Source organism: Triticum aestivum, chromosome 5A (assembly GCF_018294505.1).
Source record: "Triticum aestivum cultivar Chinese Spring chromosome 5A, IWGSC CS RefSeq v2.1, whole genome shotgun sequence".
In the NCBI taxonomy this organism is placed as follows: domain Eukaryota; kingdom Viridiplantae; phylum Streptophyta; class Magnoliopsida; order Poales; family Poaceae; genus Triticum; species Triticum aestivum.
In genome coordinates, this window is record NC_057806.1 from 626,505,794 (window position 1) to 626,521,207 (window position 15,414).

The window sequence follows — 15,414 nt, forward strand, 5'->3', positions numbered from 1 at the left end:
CGACCTTTCGGTCTTCTGTGTTCCGAGGCCATGTCTGTACATGCTAGGCTCGTCAAGTCAACCTAAGTGTTTGCATGTGTAAATCTGTCTTACACCCGTTGTATGTGAACGTTGGAATCTATCACACCCGATCATCACGTGGTGCTTCGAAACAACGAACTGTCGCAACGGTGCACAGTTAGGGGAAACACTTTCTTGAAATTATTATGAGGGATCATCTTATTTACTACCGTCGTTCTAAGTAAACAAGATGCAAAAACATGATAAACATCACATGCAATCAAATAATAATAGTGACATGATATGGCCAATATCACATAGCTCCTTTGATCTCCATCTTGGGGCTCCATGATCATCTTGTCACCGGCATGACACCATGATCTCCATCATCATGATCTCCATCATCGTGTCTCCATGAAGTTGCTCGCCAACTATTACTTCTACTACTATGGCTAACACGTTTAGCAATAAAGTAAAGTAATTTACATGGCGTTTCTCAATGACACGCAGGTCATACAAAAAATAAAGACAACTCCTATGGCTCCTGCCGGTTGTCATACTCATCGACATGCAAGTCGTGATTCCTATTACAAGAACATGATCTCATACATCACATATATATCATTCATCATTCATCACAACTTTGGCCATATCACATCACAAAGCACTTGCTGCAAAAACAAGTTAGACGTCCTCTAATTGTTGTTGCAAGTTTTACGTGGCTGCAAAAGGGTTCTAGCAAGAACGTTTTCTTACCTACGTGAAAGCCACAACGTGATTTGTCAACTTCTATTTACCCTTCATAAGGACCCTTTTCATCGAATCCGCTCCAACTAAAGTGGGAGAGACAGACACCCGCTAGCCACCTTATGCAACTAGTGCATGTCAGTCGGTGGAACCAGTCTCACGTAAGCGTACGTGTAAGGTCGGTCCGGGCCGCTTCATCCCACAATACCGCTGAAGCAAAATAAGACTAGTAGCGGCAAGAAAGTTGACAACATCTACGCCCACAACAAATTGTGTTCTACTCGTGCAAAGAGAACTACGCATAGACCTAGCTCATGATGCCACTGTTGGGGAACGTTGCAGAAAACAAAAAATTTCCTACGGTTTCACCAAGATCCATCTATGAGTTCATCTAGCAACGAGTGATCGGATTGCATCTACATACCTTTGTAGATCACGCGCGGAAGCGTTCAAAGAACGGGGATGAGGAAGTCGTACTCGACGTGATCCAAATCACCGGAGATCCTAGCGCCGAACGGACGGCACCTCCGCGTTCAACACACGTACGGTCAGCGTGACGTCTCCTCCTTCTTGATCCAGCAAGGGGGAAGGAGAGGTTGATGAAGATCCAGCAGCACGACGGCGTGGTGGTGGATGCAGGGGTCACCGCAGCAGGGCTTCGCCGTTCTACTACGAGAGGGAGAGGTGTTGCAGGGGAGAGGGAGGCGCCAAGACTCAAGGGTGCGGCTGCCCCCTCCCTCCCCCCTTTATATAGGCCCCCTAGGGGGTGCGCCGGCCCTAGGAGATGGGATCTCCTAGGGGGGCGGCGGCCAAGGGGTGGAGTGCCCCCCAAGCCAGGTGGGGCGCCCCCCCACCCTAGGGTTCCCAACCCTAGGCGCATGGGGTGGGCCAAGGGGGGCGCACCAGCCCACTATGGGCTGGTTCCCCTCCCCACTTTGGCCCATGGGGCCCTCCGGGATGGGTGGCCCCACCCGGTGGACCCCCGGGACCCTTCCGGTGGTCCCGGTACAATACCGGTGACCCCCGAAACTCTCCCGATGGCCGAAACTGCACTTCCTATATATAATTCTTCACCTCCGGACCATTCCGGAACTCCTCGTGACGTCCAGGATCTCATCCGGGACTCCGAACAACTTTCGGGTTACTGCATATTCATATCTCTACAACCCTAGCGTCACCGAACCTTAAGTGTGTAGACCCTACGGGTTCGGGAGACATGTAGACATGACCGAGATGGCTCTCCGGTCAATAACCAACAGCGGGATCTGGATACCCATGTTGGCTCCCACATGCTCCTCGATGATCTCATCGGATGAACCACGATGTCGAGGATTCAAGCAACCCCGTATACAATTCCCTTTGTCAATCGGTACGTTACTTGCCCGAGATTCGATCGTCGGTATCCCAATACCTCGTTCAATCTCGTTACCGGCAAGTCACTTTACTCGTACCGTAATGCATGATCCCGTGACCAGACACTTGGTCACTTTGAGCTCATTGTGATGATGCATTACCGAGTGGGCCCAGAGATACCTCTCCGTCATACGGAGTGACAAATCCCAGTCTTGATCCGTGTCAACCCAACAGACACTTTCGGAGATACCCGCAGTATACCTTTATAGTCACCCAGTTACGTTGTGACGTTTGGTACACCCAAAGCACTCCTACGGTATCCGGGAGTTACACGATCTCATGGTCTAAGGAAAAGATACTTGACATTGGAAAAACTCTAGCAAACGAACTATACGATCTTGTGCTATGTTTAGGATTGGGTCTTGTCCATCACATCATTCTCCTAATGATGTGATCTCGTTACCAATGACATCCCCATGTCCATAGCCAGGAAACCATGACTATCTGTTGATCAACGAGCTAGTCAACTAGAGGCTCACTAGGGACACATTGTGGTCTATGTATTCACACATGTATTACGATTTCCGGATAATAAAATTATAGCATGAATAATAGACAATTATCATGAACAAGGAAATATAATAATAATCCTTTTATTATTGCCTCTAGGGCATATTTCCAACAGTAAATAGTAACAAGCAACAAGTAATAAAAGTGAATAAGGTGCAGCAAGGTGGGCCAATCCTTTTTGTAGCAAAGGACAAGCCTGGACTATTTCTTATATAAAGGAAAACGCTCCCGATGACACATGGGAATTATCGTCAAGCTAGTTTTCATCACATTCATACGATTCACGTTCGTTACTTTGATAATCTAATATGTGGGTGGACCAGTACTTGGGTGCTGCCCTTACTCGGATAAGCATCCCACTTATGGTTAACTCCTAATGCAAGCATCCGCAACTACAAAAAAAGTATTAAGGTAAACCTAACCATAGCATGAAACATATGGATCCAATCAGCCCCTTACGAAGCAACGCATAAACTAGGGTTTAAGATTCTGTCACTCTAGCAACCCATAATCTACTTATTACTTCCCAATGCCTTCCTCTAGGCCCAAATAATGGTGAAGTGTCATGTATTCGACGTTGACATGACACCACTAGAGGAGAGACAACATACATATCATCAAAATATCGAACGAATACCAAATTCACATGACTACTAATAGAAAGACTTCTCCCATGTCCTCAGGAACAACGTAACTACTCACAAATCATATTCTGTTCATAATCAGAGGGGTATTAATATGCATATAGGATCTGAACATATAATCTGCCACCAAGTAAACCAACTAACATCAACTACAAGGAGTAATCAACACTACTAGCAACCTACAGGTACCAATCTCAGACTTAGAGACAAGAATTGGATACAAGAGATGAACTAGGGTTTGTGAGGAGATGGTGCTGGTGAAGATGTTGATGGAGATTGCCCTCTCCCGATGAGAGGAGCGTTGGTGATGATGATGGCGATGATTTCCCCCTCTCGGAGGGAAGTTTCCCCGGCACAACAGCTCCGCTGGAGCCCTAGATTGGTTCCGTCAAGGTTCCGCCTCGTGGCGACGGAGTCTCATCCCGTAAGCTTGCTTCTGATTTTTTCTCGGACGAAAGACTTCATATAGAAGAAGATGGGCACCGTAGGGCCACTAGGGGGCCCACGAGGCAGGGGAGTGTGCCCAGGGGGGTAGGGCGCGCCCCCACCCTCGTGGACAGGGTGTGGGCCCCCTCTGGTACTTTCTTCATCCAGTATTTTTTATATTTTTCAAAAATAACTTCCTTGGAGTTTTAGGACTTTTGGAGTTGCGCAGAATAGGTCTCTAATATTTGCTCCTTTTCCAGCCCAGAATTCCAGCTGCCGGCATTCTCCCTCTTCATGTAAACCTTGTAAAATAAGAGAGAAAAGGTATAAGTATTGTGACATAATATGTAATAACAACCCATAATGCGATAAATATCAATATCAAAGCATGATGCAAAATGGACGTATCATGGGCTGACGTGCCCCCTCCCCTTGGCCCATAAGGCCCCCCAACGCTTGCCAGGGCCTCCGAAATACCTTTCGGTCACGCTGGTCGGCACCCGGTACTCCCAGAACAATTCCGGACTCCAGTTCCCTTCGTCCAATATATCGATCTTCACCTCCGGACCATTTCGGAGTTCCTCGTCACGTTCGGGATCTCATCCGGGACTCCGAACAACCTTCGGTAACCATATACTATTTCCCATAACAACTCTAGCGTCACCGAGCCTTAAGTGTGTAGACCCTACGGGTTCGGGAACCATGCAGACATGACCGAGACACCTCTCCGGCCAATAACCAATAGCGGGATCTGGATACCCATATTGGCTCCCACATGTTCCACGATGATCTCATCGGATGAACCACAATGTCGCGGATTCAATCAATCCCGTATACAATTCCCTTTGACTATCGGTATGCTACTTGCCCGAGATTCGATCGTCGGTATCCCTATACCTTGTTCAATCTTGTTACAGGCAAGTCTCTTTACTCGTTCCGTAACGCATGATCCTGTGGCTAACTCATTAGTCACGTTGAGCTCATTATGATGATGCATTACCGAGTGGGCCCAGAGATACCTCTCCGTTATACGGAGTGACAAACCCTAGTCTCGATTCATGCCAACCCAACAGACACTTTCGGAGATACCTGTAGTGCACCTTTATAGCCACCCAGTTACGTTGTGACGTTTGGTACACCCAAAGCATTCCTATGGTATCCGGGAGTTACACAATCTCATGGTCTAAGAAAATGATACTTGACATTAGAAAAGCTCTTAGCAAACGAACTACACGATCTTGTGCTACGCTTAGGATTGGGTCTTGTCCATCATATCATTCTCCTAATGATGTGATCCCGTTATCAATGACATCCAATGTCCATGGTCAGGAAATCATAAACATCTATTGATCAACGAGCTAGTCAACTAGAGGCTTACTAGGGACATGTTGTGGTCTATGTATTCACACATGTATTATGGTTTCTAGTTAATACAATTATAGCATGAACAATAGACAATTATCATGAACAAGGAAATACAATAATAACCATTTTATTATTGCCTCTAGGGCATATTTCCAACAATATTAATCTCACTAGAAATTTCGGGATAAAAATATTTCGGATCCCATCAAAATGTGGGAAATTTTATTGAATTCTGTCTTGAACAGTTGGTTGAAATTATTAATCGTTGTCCTAGCTAGAAAATGGGATGTACTTTTAACAAACTATAAATGGGCTGTAGTAAATTCCATTAGAATTAAAAAATGGGTTGTACATTCTTACAAATCGCAAATGGGCTATACCCACACACTTGTGGGCCTACTAAGTTGACGCGTCCCCTAAAAAAAGAAGTTGAAGCGTATGCAAGGCTTTGTCAACTTATTATAGTCAACACACGGTTCTAGCAGCAGTGGCCGTTGGATGTCCATCCAACGGATGCTGTGCTTCTTCTTCAATCTCGGATATTCTAGCTTCACCCGCCCAAAAAATGATTCGTCCCCCTGACATCTGGGCGCACCGTTTCGGAAGCTAGCCTGTGGGCCTACTAAGTTGACGCGTACCAAGGGCTTTGTCAACTTAGTCAATATGAACGATTCTAGCTGCACTGACCGTACGATGTCCATCCAACGGCCCTAGTGCTTCTTCAACCTCTGGTCTTCTTGCTCCAGCCGTCCAAAGCAGCGTCGGTCGTGCCGCGTGCTCCTGCCTCCCGTGGCCGGCTGTGATGCTGCGGAGGCCTCATCGCCCCCTACTACTCCCACCGCCCAGGCCATCCCTCTACTCACCCACACGCCCTGTTATTCTGCGGCGACAGCAGCCTCACACCGCAGCCGAACCAGTGAACCCTCGTACTCCTCTCTGCGCGGGCTTCCATTGCCGCATCTTCCCCGACTCCACATTGTCCCCTTCCTAGGCCTCGCCGTCATCCACCGCCCTGGTGCTCTCGGCGCGGCGTGGTCAACGTGGTCAAGGAATGGCTTCCAGCGGATGTGGACTGTACGTGGAGAGGCTGACAGCTGGGTCCATGACGGCAGCAAGGAAGTGTCTCCTTATTACGCGGAAAATAATTGTTCCTCCACCTGACAGCAGGGACCCACTGGACGGGCCACTGTATTTCGCGAAAAAATGTTTGCCCCCTGACTGCTGGGACCCACCGGACGGGCCACCGTATTGTGCGAAAAAAACGTTCCCCCCGCTGTGGGCTCAAACCCACCGGAAGTGCCTTCTTATTACGCACAAAAAAATGAATACCCCCCCTGCTGGTTGGGTCCCACCTTGGTGGGAGGCTGACTTGTGGTCCTACTAAGTTGACGGGGATGGAGTGCTTTGTCAACTTAGTCAATATGAACGATTCTAGCTGCAGTGACCGTACGATGTCCATCCAACGCCCGTAGTGCTTCTTCAACCTCTGGTCTTGTTGCTCCAGCCGCCCAAAGCAGCGCCGGTCGTGCCGCATGCTCCTGCCTCCCGTGGCCGGCTGTGATGCCGCGGAGGCCTCACCGCCCCCTACTATTCCCACCGCTGGCCAGGCCCTGCGACGACGGCAGCCTCACACTGCAGCCGAACTAGTGAACCCTCGTACTCCTCTCCGCGCGGGCTTCCACTGCGGTGTCTTTCCCGGCTCCGTGTCGTCCCCTTCCTAGGCCTCGCCATCGTCCACCACCCTGGTGCTCTCGGCACGGCGTGGTCAACATGGTCAAGGAACGGTTTACATCAGACGTGGACTGTACGTGGAGAGGTTGACAGCTGGGTCCATGGCCGCAACAAGGAAGTGCCTCCTTATTACGCGCAAAATAATTATTCCTCCACCTGACAGCGGGGACCCACCAGACGGGCCACCGTATTTCGTGAAAAAAATGTTTCCCCCTGACTGCTGTGACCCACCAGCCACATCTTTGCACGCAAGGAAGTGCGTCCGGGCAAAAAAAAAACGATTCGCCCCCCTGACTGCTGGGACCCACCAGCTACATCTTCGCACGCAAGGAAGTGCATGACAGTCGGGACCCACCTGGTCGAAGCGTACGTAGCATTGTCATTCTGGTCCCGAACGTGTACGTACATACTGGTCGATGTAGAGGCGCGCACATGTCGTAGTAGAGGCGCGCACGTAGCATGTACACGTACGTACAACGACCAGTGTGCAAGAAAGAAAATACGACCATGCACGTACATGCAGGCAGGGTCTCGAATGCCTACTCGTGCATACGTACGGCCAGGGCTCGTGTACATGGCTGGGTCGGAACGGAGAAACTACGTCGTCGTCGTGTTCATGGGGAGCCAACCGGCTGGGTCGGAACGGAATGCGTCATCGTGTTCATTGGGAGGGCTTGGAAGGAATAGCCGATGGAAACGAGGTCTGGCGTATCGCAGAACGGAGAAAACGGCCTTGTGTTCGACTGGCCACGTTCGAAACGGGATCCTGTTCATCGGGAGGGGTCTAGCGTACCGTAAAACAAAGGAAACAGACCTCTTACGGTCGAAATGGGGGTCCTATTGATCAGGAGGGATGTGGCGTACCGCAAAATCAGAAAGAGGGAGCAAATCAGACGGCGCTAAACCGGCTCAAATTACCTTGTAAATATACCAGCTTCATAATCAATTTGCTTGCAGAAGATATTTTGTAAATAAAGAATCCATTTGAATCGGCCTTCAATGCTCTGATTTGATAAAAATATTGATCTTCAAATATTCAGCTGATACCAGCCGGTTTCAAAATGTAGAACTTGCCGGTTTAATATTACCAAAATTACTGGTTTGTAAATATCGATGGCACCGAGTCATAATGATAGGTAACGCCCGGTCAATAATTGTTGGTGACGCCGGGTCAATAATTGTTGGTGACACTGAGTCATAATTGTTACAGACCCCAGGTCAATCTGGTTAGCTCAAAACTGAAAATTGGAACATATTTCTCCCTTATATCCATATTACATGTAGCCCCCAAGTCTTGAACAGAAACAAAGTGATGATTTGAGACTTGTTTCCATATAATTAGTGCCACTTTGAAGAAATCCATGTTGTTCATCTCAGTTACTAGTAAAAACTGAATACTCCATATATGTAGCCCCCAAGTGTCGGATTGTCATGCTTGCAGCAACCTGGGACTTGTAATTGCCTTATACTCATAAAAACTTCAACCAGTGCAATCCCCAAGGGCTGGGTCATTATGTTAATAATGAGCAGGGACTTTATAAATATGATCATGTAGACTTGAACAATAACGTGTAGCCCCCAAGGACCGGCTCAGTAAGATAATATTGAGCTGGTACTTTATATATACTTATTTGAAAAGAACATCATATAATGTAACCCCCATCATGGGGCTTGAACCCACGTCCACAAGGTTAAGAGCTTTGTGCTTTACCAACTGAGCAGTGGATCCTTCAATATAATGGATTAAGACTTGTGTACCTTAAATTGTTGACAGGAGCAATTGGTAGCCCCCAAGGGCCGGCTCATTATGATGTGATGAGTCGGGTCTTCAATAAGGCCAGTAAAAATGACTTTGCATTAGCCCCCAAGTGTCATGGTGCATGCCGGCAGTGACATGGGACTTGCATATTTGATGTAATCTCAATTTGAATAATGTAGCCTCCAAGTGCCGGGTCGTAAGCCTGCAGCGACTCGGGACTATTCCTCCATCGTAAAAATAAATCATGTCCATTAATAAAATAATAACCATTGAGCTGAAGCGACTTTGAAGACCTCCATCATAACATTGGCTATTGATAACCATAATAAAAATCCAGCTATGTTGGCTATTAAAGATTTGAATAATATACCCAATGATTTATAAGCACATAATTCCAATGGCGCAATCCAAATATATATACTGGCGACTTATAGTCCAAAGCCAGGCCGGGTTAACAAACACCGGATAATTTATCATCATACTGGCGACTTATAGTCGAAAGTCAGACCGGGTTAACAAACGCCGGTGATTTATAATCATGCTTTATTCAACCTGTTTCTGCATACAACAAGTTTAAAGTGTCCTGGCGGTTTACCGTCGGACGGTCATAATGCCCAATATATAACCCGGGTTTATAACCAAGGCTGCACTTAAGAATAATCAAATATGAAATATATCATACCTGTGACATTGAATCACATCGTTGGCTTACCAACTTTTTGTAGTAAGGGTGATAACCCAAATCTTGAGTACGGATAATTCCTTCCATATTGTGCCAGTTTATGATAAAACCATACCGGGTTGTGATAAACACCGGTTTATTCAATACTGGTGACTTTGAGTCGAAACCAGACCGGGCTGATAGTCTCCGAATTATAACTGAGCATGTACTGTCAACTTGTAGTTGAAAGTCAAACCGGGTGAACAATGCCGGTTTATCAAAACAGTAGAAATCTCATGCGAGGAGAAAAACTTAATAAATAAAAGCAAACGAAAACCCTTGTAGTCGAGGCTTTTCACGGGCTGCCAGGCCCCAAATTCGAGGCTTTTCATGGGCTGCCAGGCCACTGAGTTAAACCATTTTACAAAGCCTTTTAAGATGGTCCTCAATTCTTAACCAATCATCATTTTAACTTGACAAGTTCAGGGTCTTATTAGAGTAACTTGTCAAAGTTCGATGGGTCATACCAGGTTTACCTGGGCGGAGTGACTTACTTAAAGAGGCAGGCTAACCCGGGGTTTTAGGTGTATACACCAGGCTTCCAAGCCATGGCTTGATAGCCTATTACAAGTGTAGATCCTTTGTTCATTTCGACAGCAAAGAATCCCCAAGTAACATTTTGAGCTGTGCTCAGTGGGTGCCTATGTTTGAGTTGTTGTTTTACAACACTCTCTTTGGCCCCGGATTGATTTGGCTTTGAGCTGATCAAGAGGTGTGACTATGGTTTAGATACGACCAAGCCCCCAAGTGATGTTGTGGCATTGCGACGATCAAGAGGTGTAGCTATGGTTCAGATACGACCAAGCCCCCAAGTGATATTGTATAAAGCTTCGATAAGCTGAATCAAGGGGTAAACCAGACGCCGCTTTATAAACAGAAGCCCCCACGTGATCAATAATATGATAAGCCAATAAGGCAGGATACCCATGTTTGAACCGCGCATCATGGCAGCAGGTCCTCTTCGGCAACCTTTAACTTTTTGCAAGAGATAAATTCTTCTTGAGCCGGGATTTTGAACCGGATATTGAGAGCTTCAAAGCTTTGTAGGAGACATCTTTACCTTGAACCGGATTGTAAACTGGAATCTTCATTTTCAGCCAGAAATTTTCTGACGGCCTTTCAACTCGAACTTACGAGAAGTTAATTCCTTTTTAAACCGGACATTTTTAAACCGGATTTGAGTGCTTCAGAGCTTTGCGGGAGACAGATTTCCCTTGAACCGGATTGTAAACCGGATATTTGAGAGCTTTAGTGAGACTGACTTCCCTTGAGCCAGAATTTAAACCGGAATCCTTTCTGATGATCCGGAACTTCTTCATTGAGCCGAAATTTTGTAACTGCCATATACTTTCTAAGCCGAAAATTTTCCGACGGCCTTCAAATAACAGTAGCCTCCGGGACCGGGTTATCTTTCCCTCCATCGTCCTGGGGTTTTTAAATTTGCTGAAACTGGCAACATTTGCTGAGTCATGTCATCGTAGCCCTCGAGTCTCAAGGTGACTCAAGGTGTTGGCTTGAGATTCTCCATATTTGACCGTGATATAAACCGGCATAAGTTGTATATCATTGGTGTTGATACACGATGTGAATCCACGGAAGGTTAAGGTGACTGCGGCGGGTTATAAATGATCTGTATAAGCCGTGTCAACAACTTGGCCAATGGTTCCTTCCAACTGGCTATTTGAAATTAACCAAACTGTAGTGGCGGCGACTTGCGTGCCTGCCCATTGATCCATCCAGTGCAGACGGTGGTTGATGATACTTTGCCTCCAATTTAAAAGAAAACCGGGCTACCCAAGCTGTGACTTGCTTGATACTCAATAAACAGCTCATGTAGATAGGTGCGGCCCAGTGTGTTGATGTAGATCAGGCCGCGAGAGACAGACGGAAAAAACGACCGCAACATGAGAGGCGGCTCAGACAGATGACCCGATCGCGGCGTTGTAAGCCAGCGCGGACGGGCAAAACAGAGGAAACAGACCTTCTACGGTCGAAACGGGGTCTTGTTGATCAGGAGGGGTGTGGCGTACTGCAAAATCAGAGAGAGGGAGCAAATCAGACGGCGCTAAACCGGCTCAAATTTGGAGATGGATTCCGTTGTCTAGCGGTTCGCGTGTATCCTTGGGCAGCAACAGGTCGCTTGTCTCGAAAAAAAAGGCTGAGGAGGTCTCGCCCTTTCAAAAGTCCCCTCCCCGCGAATCAACCTGTGGTTGAGTTGGTTAGGTGGACCGTGGTATCCCCAACCCACCAGGGTCAATCCTGATGCTCGCATTATTCCTGAATTTATTTCAGGATTTCCGGCGATGCGCTTTCAGTGGGAGAAGACGTTCCCGTCGACGACGAGGCGCCTACGGTGACTTCGTAAATCTCAAAATGATATGCCGGCTCAGTCTCTCGGAGATGCTCATAGGGGTAGGGTGTGCGTGTGTGCGTTCATAGGGGTGAGTGTATGCGCGTGTATATGAGCGCTTGGGTCTGTATTGATACTCAAAAAAAAAAGTCCCCTCCCCGTCCAGTCTTCTCCATTCCCCATCTACAAACCCTAGATCCCGTGCCATCCCGTTCCCTCCCCCCTCCTAGAAAAGGACAAACCCTCGTACAGAGAGCAGATCAGATCTGAGTAGCGCCGAGGCTTCCGGGATGGAGAACTTCAGGATGGACGACGACGACGAGTTGTTCCACCGCTACGACCCTGAGGTGCTGGCCGCCAACGGCATCGAGTACCCCCCCGACGATACTAGGATGCGCATGAAGTGGTGGGCTTTTCTGATGCAAGTAGAGGGTAATTTGAGACCTACAAATATGTCGGTACCTTCGGCAAAGATCATCAGGTACCCAGGTATGCTGATCTATTTTCTCCGTTGTGGAAATCTATCATGACTTTGTGCTTTGATTCATTGGATAGAGTTGTTGTTGATGATGGCCAATTTGTTCCCCAAACCTCATCTGTCGTTGAGTAGCCGTCCATTTCATCCTAATGAACAATTGAATTCGTATATATGTTATTGTGCTCATCTGCTTCTTCTGCGTACTTGGTTGTGATAGATAGATCAAATGGAGAAGGCATGGGGATGGTGGAGGCTGCTGCCCATCTATCAGGGCCTCGGTTCGGACATGCCCCTCTACCGGGAGTACCTCTGCGAGTACTACCTCCGCAATCCTCCTGAATCTGTCGATGACTCTGCCTGTACCAGGCACAAGTTTGTGGTCCGATCTGCATGGACAAATGAGAATGGCCGTCTCATTCCTCTCGCCCGCAAGGTAATTTACTTGGAAACCTCCTGCCTGCATCTGGTAGATGTTTGACCCATGTATCAGGAAAGGTTTTAAGAACTGTGGTGTGCCATAGTATTTAGGTTCCCAAAAGTAGCCTATTCCCCATCTTTTTATGGATTGTAGTGTATCTTTAATATATTGCTCATATTATTGTGTTTCATGTGCGCTACTGATGATAGATTGGTTGACTTTTCTTTTTGCATGATCAGTTTATTTGTTAATACTCTGACTCGGCACTCAATCTATAGAGTTCCCAGAAGCATCCTACTAGGTAGGCACCTAGTAGAAAGAATTTCTATCCTACCAATTCCTTCAATGTAGTGCGTAAACGTTGTTTGGTCTCCATAATACAAACCACTCATAAACTGGCTCTTCTTCAGTTTCTGGAATAACTGAAAGTATTTTTGCCCTGCTTCATTTCTAGCTCGATTGAATGGTCATCTATTCTTTAACTGCTTGCTAATCTACTTGCTTATATCAATTGCAAAACGATGGTTTCAAGTGCCTGGAGATGGAGGCCAAGTTCATCGGTCTGTGTGAGAGGAACAAGATAAAATTAACTGACACTGAGACTGCCCTGAGCCACAAAATCAAGCAGCATGCGCAGGACATAGTTGATGGAGCGTGTGAATATGCTGGTGCATATGCTGCCGCTGCTGCTTTGGTGGTATGTGCATGCCTACTTAATCTGTATCAGTCGTTGTTCCATTTACTAAGCAGTAGTAGCTTTCTTTGCACTAACTACAAATTTAAATTTTTGGTTTCAAGTGTATCTGCAAAGAGGCTGAGTTGATGTGCGAGAGGGCTATGTGCGGGAGATACAACTCTGGTAACTTGACTTGCATGCTCTGCAATCAGCTCAGAGAGCATGCCATCAGTCTTATGTTGTACAAAGGGTCTGGATCCATCGCCGCCGCTGCTGGTGCCGCCATGGTGGTAAGAAAGTGTCTGGCTCGCCCAAATGCTGACCTTTCTACCTTCACTGTTTTTCATAGATACGTAGATCTGTACACATTGCATGAAATTTACTGCAAAAACGATGGTTCAAGCAGGGCGCTGCAAAGGAGGCCAAGCTGTTACGTGAGAATCTGAGCAATCTAAGCTGTGATGAAGAAATGTCTGTTTCCATTCGGGAGGAAGCCTGTTGCATTCTGCAGGACATGCACACTGAAGCTTTTGGTGCTAATGGGAAGAACAACATTGCTGCTGCTGCTGCTGCTGGAGCAGATATATCTACTAGGCACGGTCTGTGAAAGAGCATATTATTTGTTCTTGTTTAGGGTCTTTTAGAGCATATTATTTGTTCCTGTATATGTGATAGTAATGTATCATGTTGTTTTACTATAAGCAGGATCAGCACTGTTGGGAATTTGACTTGTACTGCAGCTAATAACAAGAAAGAGCTAGGAAGTAATGGTTGTACAGAATGGAATGATGATAAGGAAAACATGGAGAGTAGTAATGGGAACAACATTGTTGCTGCTGCTGCTGGAGTAGGGAAATCTTCAAGGTATGTACATAGAAGTGTATCTTATTTGTTCTTGTTTAGGGTCTTGGAGAGGCATCATGTATATGTAATAGCAATGTATTGTGTTGTGTTACTATAAGCAGGATCAGAGCTCTTGGGGACTTGACTTGTACTGCATCTAGTGGCAAGGAAGATAATAAGAGGACACTAAGTAATGGGTGTACAGAAATGAATGATGCTAAGGAAAACATGGAGAATGTGAATCAGAAGACTGGGGAAGAATACATGTGGAAAAAGAAGACCGAAGAAGAAGCTTACATGGAAACTGCATAATAACTGTAAGTATAACTTGTTTGGCTTTATGCCAGCCTGTTGCTGTTCTGATGGTTGATAATTTTCTCCTCTGGGATGCTGTCATCCTGAAGACAGTAGAATGTATTGAATGACCCACTCAAATTTACTGTCTCGTGTTTCTCGTTCTGAGATCGGGGTTCAAAAGTTTGTTATATTAGGTGAAACAGATTTTGATTAAGGCTGTATATATTCTTCATTGATAAAGGCTTGCTAACATTGTTGCCCGTTAGCACATTTTGATAAAGCCCTGTATATATTCTTCATTCATCTTGTCGGGGTTCAGAAGGACTTAGTAATTGCTCTGCCTAAAGATGTCAAAAATAGTAGGTTAGTGGAATAGTAGATACAATTTGTTTTTTGTGCCAATTTGACATCCTTTAAATGAGTGTTGCTGTTCGGTGGACTTTGTTTAATAATAATATATTGATGACTTAGCCAGAAGATTGTATTTTCTCCCACAGTAACAATTGATAAGATTTTAGTAATGCCATATGCAAATTTTCTCCCTCAGCACAACTATCAAAATGTTGTAGTTTTTCTCTGCTTTTCCACAACTTGTTGACATGCTAATGGTATCAACTTCTGCAGCAGGCCAAACTAGAAAAGGGAGAGAAGTGGAAGAGGATGGCTAACTTGACGTGGGCTGATGGTTGTGGTGGAACTTAGTTGAGATGGTCTTTTATAGTTGTGAGATTGTTCTTACGGACCGTACTACTCTGTTTCCTTCAGTACCTATATATATATTAACGTTGGATTGATGCGATGGACCATATTTTGAACCTGCTTGGTTTGTAATCAAATCTGGGTAATATTAGCGGTCCACCTTTGGAACTGAAGTTATGATTTACTCCCTCCGTTCTGAAATTGTTGTTGGTAGGAGTATGAGACAACATTTTCTACAGAATGCCAATTTTACATCCACACCCTTGAGATTTCAGACTGTACTCAGGCGACTCTCCAGAATTCCACAACTCTGCGGGCCTGCACAGATAGGGCATGC

The 15,414-nt window shown here is 46.1% G+C and overlaps 1 protein-coding gene across 3 annotated transcripts; it reads left to right on the forward strand.

The window, feature by feature from the left end:
• Positions 1-11,836: 11,836 nt before the first annotated feature.
• LOC123105440 (uncharacterized) lies at positions 11,837-15,261 on the forward strand. Of its 3 annotated transcripts, none has more exons than XM_044527508.1 (8): positions 11,837-12,155; positions 12,366-12,577; positions 13,095-13,259; positions 13,361-13,528; positions 13,645-13,837; positions 13,944-14,102; positions 14,204-14,398; positions 15,003-15,261. In XM_044527508.1, exons 1-6 carry the CDS (start codon positions 11,957-11,959, stop codon positions 13,964-13,966), a joined length of 960 nt encoding a protein of 319 aa, XP_044383443.1. In that variant the 5' UTR covers positions 11,837-11,956; the 3' UTR covers positions 13,967-14,102; positions 14,204-14,398; positions 15,003-15,261. The 3 variants fall into 3 exon arrangements, 2 of the variants coding, with proteins under 2 accessions (XP_044383443.1, XP_044383444.1); XM_044527509.1 differs by having other exon boundaries at positions 15,006-15,261; XR_006450841.1 differs by having other exon boundaries at positions 11,856-12,155; positions 12,362-13,259; positions 13,361-13,837.
• Positions 15,262-15,414: the final 153 nt, after the last annotated feature.

Coding starts and splice junctions, on each gene's coding strand:
- LOC123105440 (XM_044527508.1), top strand. CDS start 11,957: ATGGAGAACTTCAGGATGGACGACGACGACGAGTTGTTCCACCGCTAC. Junction 12,578..13,094: donor TCATTCCTCTCGCCCGCAAG/GTAATTTACTTG, acceptor GATGGTTTCAAG/TGCCTGGAGATGGAGGCCAA. Junction 13,838..13,943: donor AGATATATCTACTAGGCACG/GTCTGTGAAAGA, acceptor TACTATAAGCAG/GATCAGCACTGTTGGGAATT.